This window comes from Lacerta agilis, chromosome 3 (assembly GCF_009819535.1).
Source record: "Lacerta agilis isolate rLacAgi1 chromosome 3, rLacAgi1.pri, whole genome shotgun sequence".
In the NCBI taxonomy this organism is placed as follows: Eukaryota; Metazoa; Chordata; class Lepidosauria; order Squamata; family Lacertidae; genus Lacerta; species Lacerta agilis.
The window spans coordinates 81,988,572-82,011,110 of NC_046314.1; the positions used below are offsets into that span (position 1 = coordinate 81,988,572).

The window sequence follows — 22,539 nt, forward strand, 5'->3', positions numbered from 1 at the left end:
TGTTGTTGTTGTTTTGGTTTTTTTATTTCCCCTCAGCTTGAACCTGACACTTTCCCTTCTCTGCCGGAGCTCCTCCCTTTACAGGGCCTTTGCTTCGTCCGGCAGATAAGAGGGGGGGTAGCGGCGAGCTCGACTGGACCTTTAGGAATGGGAATAACATGCCTTATCCCAACCGCATCGCACCGGGCAGGCAAAGCAGCGGTAGGAACCATTCTCTGCAGGGCTTGTTCCTCCGCCGCGCCCTTCTCTAGGACGTACCTGGTTCATACCCGCGTTCACGAACAACAGCCCGGGATCCCCTCGCGGCCGTACCGGAGCCGACGGCACCACTTGGTGTCCGTGCCGCTCCTTGAAGAACTGGAGGAAAGCCTGGCGCACTCGCGCGGAGGACGGCAAAGCGACAGAACGAGCCCCCTGGCAGGAGCTGCAATACCAGCCAGGGGACACCGGAGAAGGCGCCTGACCGAGCCCTTGCCTGCTACTGCCGCCGCCATCTTAACTGAGGGCGGAATTACGGGAGTCGTGGCTTCAGGGTTACAACGGCCAGGGCGGATTTGTCTCTGAAGTCCGCCGTTGTAAGAATGCCTTCCTCCCGGACTTGGAAGTCCAGGCTGTACAGCTTTTTCTTATGTCCAGCCCAGCCCAAAGTAGGGGTGGACGTTTGTCTCGTATGCTCCAGTGGCAGTGCAAGATTGGTTTAAAATTAAGGGCCATGAACTGACGTAAAAATCAGGGTTTGCTTTTGCTGCCCAACTCCCCATGGGACTCTGAGTCCCCTAAGTCCATGATCGGTCAGAGTTATTTATTCTATATATCTCAAGTGCTAAAATGTCTTGGGCAAGTCCCCCTGAAAATTGAGTAATATCAACCGAAGTCTGTGTGAACTTCAAGTTTCAAAAGCCAGGCAGCGCCCGCAGGTCTCAAACCACTGGAAGCATTTGGGGGATCCAAGCAATGCGTTGGTCGATGGAACCGCTGGGCTAAGCTGGCTCCAGAGAAGGGGGTCGCTTGGAGTATATGAGAAGCTATATAGGGAGGTGGGTGGCCAGGCAAACACCGAGCCACGTCTGGCGAAGCTGATCCGTGATCCCGCATCTGTCGGGCACACCAGCGGTGCAGAGGATGTAATGTCCTTTTTATTTAAAAAATAAATAAATCGCCATTTCCAATGGAGCTGCGAATGGCAGCTGCAAAGAGCTTCACTTTGCAGATAAGGTTGAGTTTGGCTGAGTGGGAGGAGACGTTGTTTGCACCATTAGCCACACCCCTTGCTTCATATACTCTTGTATGTTTTAGCTGATCTGTTCTCGCGCCAGCTTAGCCTAGCGGTTACTTCGACTCTATCTTTGCAACAGCATCACCAATTGCTTAACGGCAGTTCGATACTCCGCGGGCGCTGTCTGGTGTTTTGTCTCTGCAGTTTTACTTGATTCATTAACACCTCCAAATTTTATTTACATATCCAGGTTTCTACACTGTTTGCAATACTACCTGAGCCCAAGAAGGCTCTCTTGCAAAACGAGTACTGTAACAGCGACCAAAGTCTGTGTGAATTCAAGTTCATTACAGTGCTGAATTTGGACCCGATTTCGAATTCTGATCAGGTCATGTAGGTGAACAGGGAGTGGAAAACACTGATGCCATTTATCCCTCTACACCCATCCAGTGTGCCCAAAATTACAACAAACAGAAAAGGTCACTTAAATCATCTGCTCCCAGGTGAAATGTGGCAATCAAAAAATAAACTCATATATCATTTCAATGTGCAATCTGTGCAGTTTGGCAATACAGTGCAGTTTGGCAAGTGTAGGGACAACGGGCAATTGCAGCAAAATGATGCTGTGCGTCCTCATGCCCGGCCTAACGGGAGTGCGATGGATGGCGCAAAGTCTTATTGGGAGAAGGAGAGGATCCTCGCAAAACCTGTAGCGGTTTTGCTATGTAAATATGTTACCGCAGGTATAATTTAGAGCTGTTCATCGGCTTAGTTGAGAAGGCTAAAAGCCAGGCAGCGCCCGCGGGTTTCAAACCGCTGTGGGCGATTGCAGGATCCAAGCTACGCGTTGGTCGATGGAACCGCTGGGCTGAGCTAGCTCGAAGGAAAGCAGCTACTTGGAGCATACAAGAGCGTGGGGGGGGATGCTTTCTCTCCTGTCCCCATCAATCAGTGAAATACAGTAATAAATTTAAAAATAAAAATGAAACGCTACCCTGCAAACAAGAGTCACGTCTCCTCCCCGTCGCCAAGCCCCCTTTCTCGCTTACGGAGCTGCTTTTTTTTATCCTACCATTGCTCTGAAAAACTTTAGGGCGCCCCCCCTTTTTTGCTGCAGCTCCGATGTTCATGGGACACTTTGCAGAAGCAAGACCGCAAAAACTTCCTCTTTCTTGGGTTCAGGCAGAATTGCAGAGAATCGTGTAGAAGTTTGGCTTTGCAAATCTAAGCGTCATTTAGCGAAACTGTTATAGTGGAAGGGAGTTAAAAAAAAACCAGGCAGCGCCCGCGGGTGTCAAACCGCTGGAAGCGATTATGGGATCTAAGGCAGCAATGCTTTGGTCGATGGAACCGCTGGGCTAAGCTGGCTCGAGGAAGAAGGTCGCTTGGAGCATACAAAAAAGCTATTCAGGTAGGGGGTGGGCTGGGCAAACACCGAGCCACGTCTGTTTCCTGCAACACCTTCAGTCTGGTGAAGCTGACTCGTAGATCCCGCATCTGTCGTGCACGCCAGCGGTGCAGAGGATGTAAAAGGAGCTGCGGTCGCATCTGCAAAGAGCTTCACTTTGCAGATAACGTTGAGTTTGGCTGAGTGGGTGTTGACATTGTTTGCCTAGTTAGCCACACCCCTTGCTTAATGGCTCCTTATATGTTTTAGCTGATACCTTCTCTCGAGCCAGCTTAGCCTAGCGGTTACTTCGGAACAATCTTTGCAGATTCACCAATCGCCTAACGGCAGTTCGATACCCCGCGGGCGCTGTCTGGCTTTTTATTTTTATTTTTAGTCCTTGCGATTTAACTTGATTTATTAACACCTCCAAATTTTATTTACATATCCAGGTTTCTACAGTGTTTGCAATACTTTTGTTGTTCAGTCGTGTCCGATTCTTCGTGACCCCATGTACCAGAGCATGCCAGGCACGCCTGTCTTTGACCAAACTGCAGGAGGCAGTGAAACTCATGCAGGTAGCATCAGGTAGTTTGCAATACTACCGAGCCCAAAAAGGAGGGAGCTGCGACTCAGTTGTTTCACCCTTCCTTTCTTTTGCGCAGGGACAAAGACTTTTTAGAAAACTGCACTGAGCAACCAAGGCCTCCATCTCTCATAAAGATTTTCCCCACCGACAGCGGGGCTATCTCCCTTAGAAACGACTCTGTTGCCAGTCAGATCTGCCAGTCCACAAAGCACAAGCATCCCTTTAGCAGGACAGTCTTGAACTGAGAAAGCTTTTGAGTTGTTTATATAGCCAACTGTAATCGTGCTACACATTATTATAAAAGTATATTTTGTAATAAATTCATACTTTACTAAAATTAAGAGACACATTTTCAGAACTTTTATCATTCTTGGATCTGGTTAGCATAATAGTTGAGTGTCCATGAAAGAGCCACATAGACTACACTCCTGCAGGAAACTCTAGCATCTTGTGCTGGCTGGGAGCAGCAAGGCCACATTAAGGTGAGGGGGGTGGGGGCCTGGTTCATTTCCCAAAACAGTCCCTCCCGGCTTCCTCCCTTAAAATGCACGAAATAAGGTACCACAAAATAAACACCGAGGCATTATAAAGACAAACACATACATTACTAATAAGCTGTTATAGATTACAAAAAGTACGCTGAATAATGTGCAGTTTTCATAAGTATGAAACTGCACATGCTTAGTGTATTCTCTTGTAGTTTATAAAGCTAGCCCAAATGCTTTTCTTTTCTGCTTTGCTGAGAGTTGTGATGGCAGGTGATATACCATCCTGCAGCTGCCCTCACATTGCAATTCTCTACGTGTCTACTCAGAAGTAAACCTTATTGGCTTCACTTCAGTGTGAATCGCGCCCCCCTCCTTAAGTCCTTCTGTACTCGGTGTGGGAGACTTTCGAGCCCTCCGGATGTTGCTGAACTACTACTCCCAGCACTCCAGGGCCACTGACCTGCTTGCTGGGAGTGATGGGAGTTCTAGTTCAGCAACACCTGGCAGGCCAAAGGTTCCCGACATCTGTTTTGCTTGGATTGCAGCACCTGAAATTGCCTGTTTCTAAGTAACCCCGCCACCAACAACGTTGCTAAACCTGAGAAGCAGCAACAGCGGAAGCTATCTCCTTAAAATCAAATAAACCCAGACGAGAAAGAAAGTAAATGAATATACAGCAAACGAATTATTATTTAAATAGGCCGGCAGTTGGCAAGACCTCATTCAAACGCCCCCCCCCCCACATTTGAAGCCTGTTTGTGATACAGCTCACGAACAAGCTAACGTAATAACAGCGGCTGCGGTGGTTGTCTCTGGCATCGATTGATCTCGTCTGTTGCGGCTGTGGGCGGGGGATGTGGCCATCTTTGTGAGGGGCAGATGAAGCCTCTCGTAGAGCCCTCGTAGTTATTTATTTATTTTTTAAAGGAAAAAAAAAAAAAAAGAAAAGAGCTAGGGCAGGCGGAGCCGACCTGTTCCTTCGGAACCGAGCGATTGCTTCTGCCTGCAGCTCGCGCGGGCCGCTGAAGATGGCGGAGTGCGTTGGCGGGGACAGCAGGGTTTCTCGCCCCTCAGGGGGGCCGGGTCAAATTTGGTGCCTCAAGAGAGTGGGGATGAGCGAAGAGTGGCTGCTGCTGGAGGACGGCAGCGAGGTGAGAGAGCGCGCGGCGAGAGCTGCCCCCCTCCTCGAGCGCCGGGGCTTTGAGGGGCGGCGGCGAAGTGTGGGACCATGTTGGAAAGGGAAAGGAAAGCTGCGCCTCCTGTTGCCCGCTTTTGGAACTGCGCTCACTTTTGCCTCGGAGGGGAGCGCGCGAATTGCCCTCAGCTGAGTGGTCCGGGTCTGGGCTGTGGGATCAATAAAGCATCTGGGAGGCGGATATTAACTTTTCCATTTGCCTCTTGTACCGTATCACTCTCAGCCCACTAACTGAAGCTGCTACTTCTTGTCCTTTCCCCACCCCATGGTTCCCCATAGCCTCGGTCTGACTCTTGAGCAGAATTAGGTCAGCCCTAAAGGGCCAAAATTTAGAGCTGGGGCTGAATGGGTCTTCTTCTTCTGTTTTTAAAGTGCTTGTCCCATCTTTCAGTTTAAACTTTTAGGGTAACGTTCAGTAAAACAATAAAGCCAATAAATACAATAAAAAAGCAGTGAACTGCAGAAATAAAACAGCAAATAAAGCAAAGCCCTCAACAGTCAGCATAGTGGACCAAAACGTGGTTTGTTGCCCTACCCTGTAATTTCCATCCAGTATTATTTATTAAATTTCTATACCGTCCTTCATCCAGGGTGGTTTACAATATAAAAACACAGAAGTGCATAACATTGTTTAACGAGCCAAAGGCTTGGGAGAAGAGTGTTTTTGCCTGACACCTAAAATATGCAATGAAGGTGCCAGGTGAGCCTCCCTAGCGGGGGCATTCCACAAGCAGGGAGCCACCACAGAAAAGACCCATTTTTGTGTTACCATATGATGATTGTGGGGTTCGGGTCAGTTCATATGTGTGCCCAAACATTGCTTCATTTCCTTCTAGAATCTAGATTAAAGTGATGTAAGAGTCTAAGGCAATGTCGGGACCACCTTAAGCATTTTCACTCTGAGCTATATCTTAACTTAGTTAAATGGGACTTGCTCTCCTGAATGTGCTTAAGATCGTAGCCACAGAGGTGTCCATGCTGTTGGGTCTAGTGGGGGCAAGGACGATCCCCCAGGCATAACGCAGCAATGTTTCCAGCCTGTCTCCCCCATCAGCGATGAGCATGCAGCTCTCCAGGGAATTCCGACACAGCCTTCCCGACGTCGTACTATGACCCGTGCCTTGCAGACACCGGACACATATTCAGATATCTTGCAGGGTAAAACACAGACGGACTGAGCAGAGGTGTGTGCTACAAACTACGTTTATTACTAAGTATAAGGCAGAACAAAAGAAAACATGAAGAAGAAACAATAAACAGAAACAATGTACAGCAAACTTCCGCTCCTGTGATTCCAACAACAATCCAACAATCTGTGGAATGCATAAACACAGTCTTGTGACTGAACAATGAGAGGCATAGAAACCTAACACATGCTGGCACATCTTCATCATTAAAGATTTGACCTTCAGTTGTACTTCTATAAGGCAGTTTAAAAAAAGTTTCCCCTGCCTAACTTAAAACTTGTCAATACTGTATGTTGAAATCTAGTGAACAGCTTTGCTGGTTGTGACAAAGTAGTTAGCATAATCTAAAGCTAGCCTGCAAGCTTTTGACTTGCCAAGCGAAATGCAGTTCAATGAATAGTAGCCTGCATCAGCAGCTCAATAAGCCTTCTGATTTAAACAAAATGGAATTGCAATAGCAAAGGTGTTCTTAAGCCCATGGATACATTTTCACTTTGAGTCTCAGGCTCCGTAGGCCTGATTAAAATGTTGACCATAATTCTGGGAACAAATGCTGTGGAAGGTTTCAAGCTTTTATTAAAATTTATATCCTCCTTAGTGGCTCACAGTGCATTAAAATAAACAAAAGAACCAATACAAGGTACTATAGTGAAAGATATGACAGATCTTCAAAGGATGGTGGTTCATGTGCAGTTATTTTGGTAGAAAAGTGTGATAACCTTACAAGTGACAGGATGGAGAAAATTTGTGATTTGTCGGTTGTGTCTGTTACTTGGAAGCTCTGTACTTATGAACATGATAATCTCTGAAGCCATATGGTGAGATTGAACTGTGATAAGAGCCAGAGGGCAGGACAGAGTCTCCAAGAATCCCTGCTCATACAGAAGTTGTACAGCTTGAAAAGATCTAGACAAGCCTTCCCTCTTTTTAAGTCCCTGGAGGCGCTTTGAAAGCCATGCATCAACTGCAGAGTTTTGGGGAAGGAGAAATGAAGCATTTAATGTAACCAGAAAGGGGCTTATCTACAATATTATTGACATCATAGTCCAGATTGTTACGTATTATGTTAATGTAATTTGAAGTTTGATCTTCATAGAAAAATGAATAAATCTCCAATTGCTTAATACAAGCCTAAAGCTGAATTAAATGGGATTTTTAAGAATTTATAATTGCAGTGGCATTCTCAGACTTGTTTGTTAGGCTACTTTGGATTTGCCTACTAGAGTAAATAGCTCTCTTTATAAATAAACAAATACTCATTTGTGGAGAGCTAATGAACAACAACAATAGTTCACAGGTTTTAGAAATGTGTTGACTGGGATAACATGTTTAAGTCTAGTTACAGGTAGGTAGCCGTGTTGGTCTGCCATAGTAAAAAAAGAAGATTCCTTCCAGTAGCACCTTAGAGACCAACTAAGTTTGTTCTTGGTATGAGCTTTCGTGTGCAGGCACACTTCTTCAGATACACTGAAACAGAAACATGTTTGTGTCTCTCCATGGTTTTAAGTTTGGTAATTAGTTGCAATTCAGCAACTTCTCTTTCCAGTCTGTTTCTGAAATTCCTTTGTAGTAAGACAGCTACTTTGAGATCTTGTATAGCATGTCCTGGGAGACTGAAGTGTTCTCCTACTGGTTTCTCTGTCTTGTTTAAGTCTAATTAATGTCTTGTTTAAGTCTAATTAATGAAGAGGTTAATGCTGTAGAGTAAACTTAGCTAGCTTAGCTCTCACCTTAAGGGGAAGGTAATAAAGCCTATTGTACCTCAGTCTACTAGAGAAGCTCAATGTGTGAAGACATTTTGAACTGCTCGCTGCAGCTCAGACTGCATGGCTCTTACAAGCCATTATGTGTTAGTATACCAATATTTTAGGAATTTTCACCAAGTTTTACCGCCTGTGCCACTTTTTCTGAATGCTGTATGGAAAAGTACATGAGTGACCTTTGAAGAGTTTGTAAGTAAACCATTTTTAACTTCCCAAATGTGGTCATTTTCTATGTTAGAGGAAGAGGAGAACTTTGGGAAGAACTTAAAGGGCATATTTTAAAGGTCTAACAGCATATATTTCCATGCTTTGCTGCATATTTTGTGATTTTAAATTTATGCTGTGGTTCTCTCACCAAGGAGTACTTGCCCCAAACTTGCATCTTGACATTCCAGGAAATCTTCTTTTTATATGCCTGTATTTCATTGCAACCAACATTGACATATCAAACAATCTTGGCACTGCAAGTAAAATAATGGAATGTGTGTATGGTGGCTTAATGCCTTCCCTTGAATTACTGTAAGAAACTAATGAAGTACCCATTTCACAGCATTAAAATCCAGAATAGATAAGTTGCAGATATTGGTAAAGGAGATTATTAATTGCTTGTTTTGTTTGTTTGTTTAGGTAAGTATAGGTCGAGGAACTGGTGCTACTTACCAACTGATGTCAAAATCCTGTCCTTTGATGATCTCCCGGAACACTGTGTTTTCCAGCAAAATACTGATGGGCAGTGGACAGTGATTGATAACAAGGTACAGAAAGTTACTAGAAATGAATTGACTTGAAAGATGCTGAATGTGGAATCCAGTTTGAAAATGTGATTAGGAAAGCTGGAATGCCAGGCGAACTACATGAAAAGCTAATTTTGTATGCCGTTTGTGGAACAGTTTATGACTGTGTTAATGTATACCTGATTCTGTAAACTTTGGACCCTCCGGATATGAATTTAATTCGTTCCGGGGGTCTGTGTGCACCCCAAAAAACGTAACTAGAGGTGCCACTTCTGCGCATGCGCACGGAGTGCAGAGCGCTTCTCCGCATGCGCACGCGGCAAAACCCGAAGTATACACTTCCGGGTTTGCTGTGTTCATAACCTGAAAGTTATGTAACCAGGGTGGTACGTAAATGTAGGGTCCACTGTATAGGATTATTTTCTTTCATATAGTATCTGGAATTTATCATCTAGACTAGAGAATTGATGAAATAGCTATAATGAGTGGTATCCTAAGATTATGTGAGTGCAATGTTTCTCTGTCCAATTTTGTGCAGTTTCTTCCTTCCACTGTCACCCCTTCCCACCAGTGAAACCTGCCACATTGTTGTTCAGGAAGGCCTACAGACTTATGGAAAGGCTTTTTTGGGTAGCTGCCATGGTAGCGGGGGCTGGTTGCCTGAGAAGCCTTTGGCACACAAATAGTACTACTACTACTACACTACTACTACTACTACTACTAAATAAATAAAGCAATCCTACAGCAGTGCACATAGGATTTTAAAACATATATAAAATATACAGTATATACATGAGAAAGATATAGCACTTATAACATTAACCAGTAAAACAAGTAAAAAGAAGCCACAAGCTCTGGCGTTAATATTCTTCAAAAAACCTGAACAAACAAACAAACTCCTAAAGTGAGATGGAAGTTCCGAATTCCATAGCTGGGGTGCAATCACCAATAAGGTCCTGCAGTTATGTATAATGAATTTCATGTGATTGTGGCACTTAATACTTGAAAGTACTACAGAAATGTTAAAACATGCATTATCTACTTGTAATCCTTATAGCGGGTAAGCCAGTGTTCTCTTTCTTGCAGATGGGGGCGGGTGGTAATGCTGAGAGATAGTTTGAAAGAACATGGCTTGCATTAGCCCACCTGTTGAGTTTAGGCAGCCTTTTCTTTCAAGAAGCATTTGAGAGTTATCCCTCTTCATCAGGGGCAGCTGTGAGTGGCCATTCATTTGAACCCAGTAATCCCTGGTTCCAAACCCAGCACTCTTGTCCATTTTACTACACTGTGTCTCACATTTTGATTTGGATGCTGTTTTGTCTTGTTGTATGTGCTGTCCTTTTAAAGATAAGCAAATATCCTTTCGATTATCCCCCCCTTTTTTGGAAGAGTTTTGTGTAAAGCAGGGGTGGTGAACCTGCGGTCCTCCAGATGTTGCTGGTCTACACCTCTAATCATTCTTGACTATTGGCAGTGCTTGCTGGGGCTGATGAGAGTTGGAGTCAACATCTGGAGGGGCACAGGTTCATGACCCCAGCTTAAATTGTGGAGATGCCAAAGATTTTGGTTAGTTTAGCTGAGACTTGTCACACTTCCAAAATAAATCATGTCTTGAGTGTCATGTGTACCAGGGGCTGTTGTTTTTAAATTTTGATTTATCTTCTCAGGTAGTTGTAATAAATTTCTTTGGGCTACAGTCCCACTTACCTGGGAGTAAGTCCAGGACTAACTTCTGATTAGATGTGCATAGGATTGAACTGCTAGTTTTCTGGACAAATCACTTAATCAGCATGGATACATAAAATACAAAATCTGCTCTAGTCCCTTGGCTCAGATGTTTCCTGTTGGAGTGGGAAATACTGCATGTGTCTCATGCTAATTCTGCTCTAGTGCTGGATCACTGTTTTTTGTTTGTTTGCAGTATTATTTGAGGAGTGCCAGGTTTTCCTTGCTGGCTTGTTTTTTTCTGGTCTGTTTGTTTTATTTTCTGATGTGCAGAAAACAAGCACATTTTCTAGCTCTTGCTTATTATTTTTCTTTCGCAGAGTCTAAATGGTGTCTGGCTGAATTGTGAACGCATTGATCCATCACGGCCCTATCTCTTACACGAAGGCGACTATATCCAGTTAGGAGTTCCTTTTAAAAACAGAGAAACAGCTGAGTATGAATATACACTAATAAGGGAAGAATGGAAGAAAGTCAGTCCATTTCTGGCGCTGAAAAATGACCAGCTGACAGAGAAAATGAAAGACATGAGGGCTAAGCGTAAAATTAGCTTGGAAGAATCTGAGGCATCTGGAGCGGAAGGGCCTTCCAATTCCAGAACCAAAAGAAACAGGGTGTCTTCAGAAAATGATTCTTTGGGGAAATGTGAGGGCGGCAGGACAGAACTGTCCAGACAAACAACAGAAAACATGGAAACAGTGTTGGTTTCTCCAAGGCCCAGCAAAAAGGAGAAGAAGAAAATCACTGTAGCACCATTCCGCCTGAGCATGGTTTAGCTCTTCTTTCTAAGGACCACAAAGCCCCAAATTTGGCACAATCTTGGAATGGTTTGCAACAAATAATGAAAACTCTAGCAGATATGACAAAGCTAAAAGCCAAGATGCAGGAAAAGCAGACAGCTGTCCTGAATGTAAGGCAAATGAACAAGAAGTGTGCTCCTGTAGATATCCAAGTTTTGGAGCAGGAATTGCAGGAACTGAGGGAGCAGCTATGCACTGAGCAGGAGCAGCAACAGCAGCAAGTGGAGCAGTTGCAGAAGACAGTCTGTGAAGAATTGGAGGTAGGTGCAGCTGTGATACTTCACCCCCCACACTCATGTACCATTTGAAAACTTGGAAGCGTTGAAGTTGTGCCTAAGCAAGAATGATTGGGTGGGGGAAAGGTTAGCATTTTTAGCATTGCCATAGTCTCCCAAACCACCAGACCTTCATTTTCAGCACTGAGGTTTCTTAGTCCATTTAGTGTGCCTAATGAGCTATTTTCAACAGTGTTGCCAACTTGTTTGAAACTATAATATAGCTTCTTAAAAAATCCGCTGGCTTAGTTATTAGCACAGGGTAGATTAATATCATAATATTTCTCCTACACTGAAATATCTTACGACAAGCAAAAAGCATGTGCAACATCATGTCCAAAGTGTATTGCAGTAATTTATTTCAGTGCTCATACATTGATTAGGCTGCCCGGTCATGTCCATACCTTATTTCGTACAGAAATTATCACATGTATAAAAATATTATGCATGAAGGAGTCAACTTGGTCCTGTTTCACCGTAGAATTTATATTTTTCAAAATAAGCGCAACAGTTTAAAATTCATTGTAGTTGTTTTATTATGAGATTGGCAAAGAGAGAATTGTTTGCTCCCTGTCCTAATTTCCTTGAATTTCTTGTGTTGCAAAAAGCCCATTGATTAGTGAGACACATGAGGTGCATTTCTGCAGATGGTGCATCTTTTGGTGAGACTAGGCAAGATAGCAAGATCAGCAACAATGGACTGTTGCTCTCAGGATATTTGATGTGCTTTTAACATGGCTGCATCTATGGCTTGTGAGCCACAGCTTACTGTATTTGAATGATGGACACCAGAAGATAGTACTGAAGTGCAAGGCTTCTCTCTCCTAGAGCTAGGTTCAATACAAATAATGTGAAGTGAATGGATTGTTGTTGTCTGATGGGCACAGTAGTTAGCAGAATATTGCTTCACTTCCCTACTAGTTGCACAGTCACTTCAGTAGAGATTACAGTACTGTTCTTTGCTTTGACCCTAAACTGCTTCTAGTTCTTCCAACAGCAACTCCCATGAAATTCCTGCTGATGAAGTAGTAGCGCTAAGGAAAGTGTCTAGCATAAATGAACAATGGAAATACACTGTGTTTAATTATCTTTGTCCCTGTTTGATTCCTCATGGCCCCTTCTAGAGAAGGGATAAGAAGAATAGGATGGGTGGCAAAACAGAACTTCCCCTTCTGTCTGTGAAAGAAAGTCAAAGAGTTTTATCACAGCAGTGTATAACACGGCTTCATTTGGTAGTTGGTAACCACAGCATAGGCTGTGCACACATTACCCCTTCTCTGGCTCCAGTGTGCTCCCACTGCTGGTGTTTGAACCTGAGTACACATGAAGTTAGCCACAATCCATAGGTATCCTGGAGTCTTGTTTGATGAGCTTCTAAACAGCCTCTATTGATTAAAAAATGGAAGTCATGGTGAAGCTGAGTTCTGTAGCTCTCAGGCAGCTCTCAGCAACAGCTTCAGTGAATTGGAGTTCAGTGTGGGTAAACAAATCAGAAAATGGGCATCAGATGACGACATCCCCACTCATTCTCTGGCATGAACAGCAATCTGAAACACCGCTGGAAAAACAACCTCAATGTATTTCAAGGCACCAATGTGCATATAGCCTGAGTACGCAATTAAATTGCTAAATCATGGTTAATGCCCTAGCTATTATAACCATGGTGTTATCCCAGCTCTTTATTTCATAGTTCAATAAACACTTTCTCCATTATGCTGATTGAGACCAATGGTCTATCTGTCTCAGTTTTGTCTATCTGTCTGGCAGAGGCTCACTAGGATTTCATATTAGGTTCTCTCCCAGCCCTACCTGGAGATGCCAAGGATTGACATGGGATCTTCTGCACTTAAAGCAGATGCTTTACCACTGAGCTAGGGCCCTTCTCCCTTGCCTATACAACCACAGCAGAGAGAACAGTGAAGATACTCCAGGCATTACATGATTAGGTAGTTTATGCCAAAAGTATATTGTATAGGGGTATGTGTCTCTGATTAGGAATACTGTAAAAATACAGTAATTGAAGATTTCCTTTTCAGGTTTCAGTTTTGTGTAGGCAACAGCCATTTTATTGTTATTTTCTAACTGCATGGAAGAAAACTTGTTTGACACCCTTTAGCATATTCATCCACTAGCTTCTGTTATCCTGCATGTTGTTGTTCTTAGTTGTATATGTCTTTCCTATGCTTGACTGACAGGCTCTTATTTATTGTTTAGGGAGCAAAGGAAGAAGAAGGAGAAGGGAGACTGAAGGAACAACTGACCCAGGTTCTAGTGCAGGTAACTTAGCAACAAAACCAGCAAAAATTTAGCAACTGACCCAGGTTCTAGTGCAGGTAATCCCAACAAAAACATCCTTACATACCTTTTGCCCATTCGTTCTTCTAACCTAAATAAGTTTTAAGTATGTGTATGTTTTATGGATTATGTTTATTTAGAGGAAATGAGTTGTATTCGTGCAGTGGGTTGACATATTTTCAGGATGTGAAGTAGAATCTGGCATGCCTAATTGGTATGTTAATGAGTGTCAGGGAACTGCCACCTGGCCCGCTCTTAGCATACAGAGAGCTCCAACGCCAATTGAGCAGCAGCACCTCTTCAGTGCGAAAAGCAGCCACACCTCCAGTGGGGGGAAAGGGAAGGGGCCAGCTGGGAGAGGAGAGGGCTTGGGGATGCTGCAAAGAGCCCCAGCACCTCAGCCAGCCAGGAGGCAAAGGGAATCTGGCGGGGAGACAGCTTGGGGATGTTGCAGAGACCCAGCGCTCACCTCACTCGGCTGGTCAGGAGGGAAGCACGCCATTTCCGGCACCCCAATTGCGCAGAGGGGTGAAACGCAAGGAGCAGAGCTGTCAACCTTCCTTTTTTTGCATTGGGAAATGGCCATAGCTGTCAACTTTCCCTTTTTTGCAGTGGGAAACGGCGCTGGAATAAGGGAATTCCCACAAAAAAAGGGAAAGTTGATGCTGGGGAAGGAACCGGAAGGGGCCACTCCCGGATTCTGCCAGTGATTGAGACAGACATGCTTGTGTAGCTCTGCACTGTAAGCAGTTTGCACAATAAAACTACCAAAAGACTGTTTGGGCTCCTGCTCTGTTACCCGTGAAGCACCATCACGCGAACTTTACAATGAGAATTTCTGTTTGGTATCTTATTTCTCAGCATCGTGCTTTGATGGAAGAACTGAGCCGTAGCAAGAAGGATTTTGAAGAGATCATTAAAGCCAAGGACAGGGAACTGAAAGAGACTAAGGTATGAACAGAAGAAAAATGCACAACAGTCGAAGTTTAGACCTTGCTCCAAAGCCTCCCACTTTGCTGCTTAAGGAAGTTGCTCTCTTGCTTTTCCGTAGGTTCCCACCACCTTACTTTTATTTCTAAACTGTGGTGAAGTTGAGGGTTTTAGCTGTATATAACTTTAGGGGCATTTTGTTTTGTGCAGCTTTTAAGTTTAATAAAGTTTTCACCTTTCGGAAAGTATGCCTCACGTGCCCAATACATTCTCATTCCTCTGCTATTGTGTACCTGATGTTTTTGGGTTTGTTTTCTTCTGGGCTACAGGAAGAGAAGGAGAAGGCACGAGCACAAAAGGAAGAGGCCTTGAGCCACATGAATGATGTACTGGAGAATGAGCTGCAGTGTACTATTTGCTCAGAACACTTCATTGAGGTAAGCTTTGAAAGATAAAAACTTTAAGAAGCAGTAGTAAGTGTACATATATTTTAATCCCCTTTTATTGACACCAAATCAGTTTGAAAGTTGCTGAACCTGATTTTTATTCCTGTGATTTCCAATGATTCTGTGAGCAGAAGTCTGCTCATGAAACTTCCTGCTCATGGAAGGGATATGTGTGTGATTTACACAATTTCCTTTAAAAGAAATAAATGAACATTATACATGCTATACAAACTCCAAAAGATAATACAAATTTTAGAATATCATTTAATGCACACATCCTATTATATAAATACATCCTATGCCCTTTTAAAATGTGTTCTTTTGTTGTTTTTATTAGGTATTTTGTGGTTTTATATCTTGATTTTATTCTGTGAACCGCCCCGAGACCACCGGTTATAGGGCGGTATATAAATTCAATAATAATAATAATGGTAATAATAATTAATAATAATAATAACCTTTTCAATATTCCTACAATATCTTACTAAAAGACCATTGGCATCACAATTATTACATTTTATCATACCTTTAAAATATGTTAAATATCAATCTACTTTTTTAAAATAAGTATACAGATTATTTCTAAAAATCTCAATTTCAAATATTGCTTTCAAAAATGTACATGTCTAAGTTCTTTTTTATATATAGGAATTTATTGGTTTTACAACAAACAACAAACAAATACAACACCCACATTAACCCAACACCAACTGAAAATAAACAAATACACAAACACCAATAATTCTTCTTATGCTGTAAAAAAAATTTCTTGGTCGAATCTTGGTACAGACTTCCCCTGCCTTTTCGCCTTCGGTTCCAATCCCAATTATTACTTTAATAACATCTTATGCCATCATAATCTTAAAAAATCAAAAATCTAAAAGTTAAAATCTAAAGCTTCTTTCTAACAAATCTTGTTTCATAATAAACAATATTTTCCCATTCTTAACTTAACATAAATCAAATCATGTTATAGCTTCATGTTAATTCCACACAAGATTCTAGTTCTTATCCACTTATTTTCAACATAAATCGTAACAAGTATCTTCGTTAACTATAACTGCTGTTAATGACATAAATTTAAAATACCTCTTTTCTTTCTCTAAAACTTAAAGTCTTGACACACCAGTTTCAGGTTACCATAATACATCCCTTTTCCTTTATACCTTAATACTGTTCACCCTATCCCCCTTCTGTCCATTTTCTTTGGTCGTCCTGCTCCAGAGCTGCTCCTCGAAGTGTCCTTTTTCTTTGCATGTCCACAGATCCAGACTAAATCCACAGTAATCCTTGCATAGAACGTCAGGGTGCGCACCTTTTCTCCCAGCCTCTCCGGTTCATCATCGCATTCTTCTTTTATTTCTAAACATAAACGTAAAGTTCTCACCTTCACTCCCAAGCTCTCACCTCGGGAGTTAGATATAACAATTTTCTCCGTCCTGGGTCTGCCACCCCCAAGGGACGATCCATTACTCCGGAGTCGCCATATCTTTTCATCCTGTTGTTCAATCAGTCCCTTCAGTTCAGTGCCAAGGTTCTCCTCCAATACAGCCATTTCCTGTACAGTCTCCTCTGTGGGGTATAACTTTTCTAACATATGACAGTTCAATATTTCCAATTTTCGGTTGAGCAGTTCCAGTCTCAGTAAAATAATCCTTTCTTCATGGGTCATTTCGCAGTTCGTAACCAAGCCGAAAACAAAGCCAAGCAGGGCAGAAGCGGCATAGGTGTCAAATATGCAGTTTCGGTTCTCAGACTTCTCCATCTTAATGCCAGTAACTTCCATTCAGTCAAAGTCCTTCACGCCATTTTCCCTGAATCCAGGGCGCAAGACCAAAAATTTAAAAAGAGATACTGTCCACCAGTTTGTGCCCCGAGGGAAATCCAAAAGTCTCACTTATCAAATTTTAAATACTTTGTAGCCATCGCTATAACAGCAGTCTCTTAAGCTAGTTATTTCTATCCCCCGAGGGGAAAGAGGCAGGCTCCCTTTCCAAGTGTCTCCCAGGTCGTCATCAAAGCGCAAAAACAAATCAAATCCAATACTCACGACACCGGGATTCTTAGCTCGAACTTTGACAGGTAGAACATTAACGCTCATCGCGGGGGCAACCGCCGCTCCACGTCCCGGTTGGGGCATGTCCCCTGAAGCCCGGCTCCGTTTTCCCTTCAACCCCCACTCCCCCTTTACAGGGGGAGCGAGGGAAGGGGTACGGAGCCACAGTGGGCATAGCCGGGAGCCCAGGGTGCGGGACGCTCTTCCCGCACCCCATCGGAGCCCCGCTTTGCGGTAGCGGGGCTCCAACCCCCGGGACGGTCTGGGTCGCCTCGCAGCCGAGGCAACCCACGACTGCTCCGCAATGGCGTCGCCGCCGGAAGTCGTACATGTCTAAGTTCATTCCTTATAGCGACAAATAAATAATATTTGCCCTTCAGCTCTCTATACTGGACAACAGGCCAAACCCTACGCCAAAGGATAAATGGACATAAATCTGATATCAGAAATCACAAGACAGAGAAAACCAGTAGGAGAACACTTCAGTCTCCCAGGACATGCTATACAAGATCTCAAAGTAGCTGTCTTACTACAAAGGAATTTCCAGAAACAGACTGGAAAGAGAAGTTGCTGAATTGCAACTAATTACCAAACTTAAAACCATGGAGAGACCTGGCCTGAACAAAGACATTGGATTCTTATCTCATTATACATGACAAAGCTATCTTTAGCCATCTCACCCCTTGCTTTTTCCTGTAAGACCAATTGCAGTCGTAACAGCAACAGGTTTCCATACCTATCAGCCAATCACCCATTCCCACCACCCTTCTGAGTAATACCCCTCTCTCACTATATATAAGGGGTCATGGTGACTTCTGTATCAGAGTATCTGAAGTAGTGTGCATGCACACGAAAGCTCATACCAAGAACAAACTTAGTTGGTCTCTAAGGTGCTACTGGAAGGATTTTTTTATATTTTTTTTACTATGGCAGACCAACACGGCTACCTACCTGTAAATAAATGATATGTTATTCCTAGTTTATAGACACACCCACAATATTACTGGTTTCCATTTATTCAGTTCCTCTTTATCCTTTTATGTGGATGTTAATAGAATCATAGTTGGAAGGGACCCTGCGGATCATCTAATCCAAACCTGGGCGATGCAGGAATATGCGGCTGTCCCATACAGGGATGTGAACCTGCAACCTTGGTGTTATTAGCACCATGTTCTAACCGACCAAGCATCCAGTTCTCACAGTTCATTTTCTTACATTGTTTTTAGTATTTTGAATTTTATTTCCATTCTGAGCTGCCTTGAAAACTTCTGTAAATAAAAGCAGGATAGAAATCCTAATCTAATGTAACTATATATATATAAATGTTCCCATTGTGTGCGCGGCGGACACCGATGTTCTCCGTAAACCGCTCCACCAAACAGCATCAAATTAGGACAAAGCGTAACTTGACCATCAAGGAAGGATCTGGCATCATAAAAATTCAAAAAAAACCCCACACCTGTCATGCCTAAAATATAGAATAAAGGCAAAAAAAGTGGTATGCCTATTATACCTCACCAGCAAAAGGAGTGAAGACTCCAACAGCATCCAATAGAAAGGCGGATCGCCCGTCAACATCATCAGACCTGGCCAAAGCAACAATGCCCTGTCCACCATTTTATAACTGCCATTTGTAAGCACCTGAGGACTTTCTGATACAAACCATTTGATAACTGCCATCTGTAAGCACTTGAGGACTTTCTGACACAAACCGCTCAGTGGAAACGTGGTGCAGGCGAACTTGCTTTTGGTGGGGGTGGGGCTGGGAGTGGTCCCCAGTGCCCTCACCTAAAATGGCCGCCACAGCTTCGCATGCGCCGAGAAAAAAAAAACGGAGCAGGAGACATGCCTGAGAGGTCGCACTGAGTAAGACCAGCTCTGAGCGGATTGTGTCGTTTGGGTGTGTAATTTTGGGACTAGGGTGGGGGAGAATGCTCTTTAAGGTCCCCAGTGCCCTCGCTTAAAATGGCCGCCGTGCTGTTTTTACATGAGTAGAATGTGTTATTTTATTTAAAATGCATCTCCGGGTTATTTGTGGGGCATAGGAATTAGTTCATTCCCCCCCCCCCCCCCGGAAAAAAATATAGTCCGGCCTACCACATGGTCTGAGGGAAAGTGGACTGGCCCACGGGTGAAAAAGGTTGCTGAGGGACAGGGAAGAATGAAAACAGGAGCTTCCAGAATACTCTCGGGGTCAGGAGAATTTTAAAAAGCCAGATAGTTATATATAATATGAACTTTGGGAAAAATATATCCTACAATTTAAAATAGCCATACAAAGCACTTATTTGTTTAAACCATTCTCTTATACATTATTAATCATTTCTAAAAATAAAGGGAGTGATGAATGTGAGAGCAGTCGGGTACTAGATTTTCTTCCTTGCTTTTCAGGCTGTCACTCTCAACTGTGCACACAGCTTCTGCTCCTATTGCATCAATGAATGGATGAAGCGTAAGCTGGAGTGTCCAATATGTAGAGGGACGATATTATCCAAGACACGATCGCTAGTTCTGGACAATTGTATTGATAGGATGGTGGAAAACCTGGATGATGAGACGAAGCATCGCCACCTTTCCCTCATACAAGAGCGAAAAGGTGAGAGGTGGGTCCTCCATTCTTAAGGCATTTGAACATTCCTTGGCACCTGCAAAGTCTAGTGTTTAATTAGAAATGTATTGATAGCAAACTACAGTTAGGTTCTTCTGTGCCTTGCTTTATTTCTGTTCATGAATAAAGCTTTTTCAGTTTCAGATGCTGTTTTGGAGACAGCATTTCAAAGCTAAAAGCTAACAGCAAGGTTGTTATGTATACACACACACACACACACACACACACACACACAAACACCCTTAAGATACAAAAACTTAGAAAAATGTAGATATTGCAATGTGGGTTAACCTTCTAAGTCAGCCACCTTCATTTCATGCTAGCATTACTTACACATTATTTATTACATTTACATTCAATTTTCTGTCATGCAACTGCTGAGAAGACGCTGACTAGAATCTAGCTTTGCTGAAGCAAAGGACAGGGGATCCCAAATGGGGTCCGTGGACTACCTGCAAGCTTCATTCAGGTGGTCTGCAGTGGGTCTATAGTTTGTGGTTGAAGATGGGAGAGAGTACATCCATTATATGAAATATTTGTGTTGATTTTTAATTATATTTTATTGCTCCTATTTATTATCTTGCATTGGATTGTATTACAATTTCACTTCTATGGAATTCAAATTGTAATACAGTTACTGTATTTTTCGCTCCATAGGGCACACCGGACCATAGGGCGCACCTTGTTTTAGAGGAGGAAAACCCAGGATTTTTTTTTTCTGGTTTTCCTCCTCTAAAAGCCCTGGTGTTTTTTTGAGGATCAGCTAAAAGTTTTGCAGCTTTTTTGCAAAGGGAAAACCCCTGTTTTTTTTGAGGATCAGCTAAATGTTTTGCAGCTTTTTTTGCAAGGGAAAAGCCCTGGATCAGCTAAAAGTTTTGCAGCTTTTTTTGCAAAGGGAAAAACCCTGTTTTTTTGAGGATCAGCTAAAAGTTTTGCAGTTTTTTTGCAAAGGGGGGAAAAGCAAAGAGGAAAAGCCCCGTTTTTATGGGGTTCAACTCACATTTCTGCAGCTTCTAAAGGAAAGGGAGCCTTTTCTACAGTTTCCTGCAGACAGATAATCTAATCAGCCAGTCACATGTTCCTGGGGAACAAACAACCTCCCTCTGCAGCACATTCAACAATGGAGGCCTGAGCAAGAGGGCGGGGCTGAAAGGGAGCCGGAGACTCTTATCTCTCTCCTGATCTCTTGCTGATCAGCTGCTGAGCGGGGTCCTTTCAACACCCCCTTTTCTCTTTGTAAAATAAAAAGCATGATCCTCTTTTGGCCCCTGGGCAATTCAGCTCCAGGGACCACCATTCGCCCCATAAGACGCACAGATACTTCCCCTTTTTAGGAGGAAAAAAGTGCGTCTTATGGAGCAAAAAATACAGCAAAAAATATGCAATATATAAGAAACAAAAGAAGCAATAAAAACCCAATTAATATCATGTAGCCTCTAGCACAGCACATTATAATTGCTACAACAGGCAGAAAAGACCTTTCAGGTGGTTGGAGGCGGGATTTGGGGACCACCTCCCTAGGACCAACTGATTAACTGTTACGTTGCAAGTGAGGATGGCATGTCTGCTACAAGCAGTCTAGAGTTTCAGCTTAAGAGTCCCAGTGATGGCCATATTTGACCCTCCAGCTATTTTGGGACTACAATTCCACCATCCCTGACCACTGGTCCTGTTAGCTCAGGATAATGGGAGTTGTAATCCCAAAACAGCTCGAGGGCCAAGTTTGGCCATCAATGGCTTAGATGGAGACACTTTGCATTGCTCCACCTCTGTATTGATTTTATGTTGAGACATTGTGTCTCCTTTATCTCTCTTTCTTCCTCTTCTCTAACCCCCTCTTAAGTATTGTCCTTGAGACAGTTGTGTACTTCCTTGTGAGAAGAGTGGGCATTGGCCCAAGGGAAGGGACAGTATTCAGTATGAAAGACCAAGAGCTGTGCAGAATATAAAAGCTTCACCCTTGAGTACTGAAAGCAAAGCCCACTCCCCCTTAGTCCTCATTACCCTTTGCTTTTACTTTTAAATGTAGTTTTCCTGCACCATTGAAAACAAATATACTCCCAAACATAAATCCTTTGGTTGGGTATTCCTGCACTTGCCTAAAATCACTTTTTCTTTTCTTTTTTCTGTGTATTTTAATTGCAGGGAAGCAGGTTGTTGCGGAGAACCCAGCATCAGAAAGTGAGAGCAGTACTCTCAGCACATCCTCAGACAGCGAGAGCAGTAGCATTACTCAACATTAGACAGCGAGAGCAGTAGCCTTACATCTGTGCAGTCCATCATGTCATTAAGCAGCTTTGAAAGTGATGACTATGAGGGAGACTCCGACAGCCACCATTTTATCTAAAGTGTCTGCACCGTACCCTTGCAGCTGTTTGGAGTCTGCTCTGGATGCTTTCTGGGAGAAAGGATTGGACACTTGGAACAATGAAGGGACTGGAATTTGAATTGTGGATTAAAAGGGCTTGGCAGGGTCCTGTTCTTTTCTTAAGTGAATGTGCGATGTCCTCATCTTTGAAGGGTACGATCGAAAACTGTTAGGCTCAAACCCATTTTTCATACTAGTTGACTAAACGTGTGTTTCTGTTCTTGCTATGAAAATTCTTGGAGTTGACAATGCACCACCGAACTTAAATAACGCTTCCCTCCTAATAGGTTGGAGAGTGCCAGTTCATCAGCAAAATAACTGCTTAAGTGATGAAGCACAAACTTGCTTTTTGTGTAGGAAAGCTGTTACACATGACTCATGGGTTCATAAAGAGAATAAGGATATTTACAGCTGCATAAGTCTGGAGAAATTGTCAAGGTTAAATTTACCCTGCCCTAAGCCCCAAAGAGTTTGATA

At 43.1% G+C, this 22,539-nt stretch overlaps 2 protein-coding genes across 2 annotated transcripts in view; one reads left to right on the forward strand and one right to left on the reverse strand.

The window, feature by feature from the left end:
* Positions 1 to 510, reverse strand: part of AARS2 (alanyl-tRNA synthetase 2, mitochondrial) — a 31,980-nt gene extending 31,470 nt beyond the window's left edge. Inside the window, 1 exon segment of the mRNA XM_033144564.1 lies at positions 259 to 510. Coding sequence (XP_033000455.1) covers positions 259 to 267 — 9 coding nt within the window. The 5' untranslated portion in view covers positions 268 to 510.
* A 4,137-nt stretch (positions 511 to 4,647) lies between these two features.
* RNF8 (ring finger protein 8) lies at positions 4,648 to 22,185 on the forward strand. Its single transcript, XM_033144566.1, is given in 11 exon segments — positions 4,648 to 4,831; positions 8,453 to 8,522; positions 8,525 to 8,580; positions 10,605 to 11,019; positions 11,022 to 11,344; positions 13,574 to 13,636; positions 14,516 to 14,605; positions 14,914 to 15,021; positions 19,478 to 19,682; positions 21,840 to 21,926; positions 21,929 to 22,185. Coding segments are annotated over 11 exon segments (1,653 nt in total). The 5' UTR covers positions 4,648 to 4,708; the 3' UTR covers positions 22,042 to 22,185.
* Positions 22,186 to 22,539: the final 354 nt, after the last annotated feature.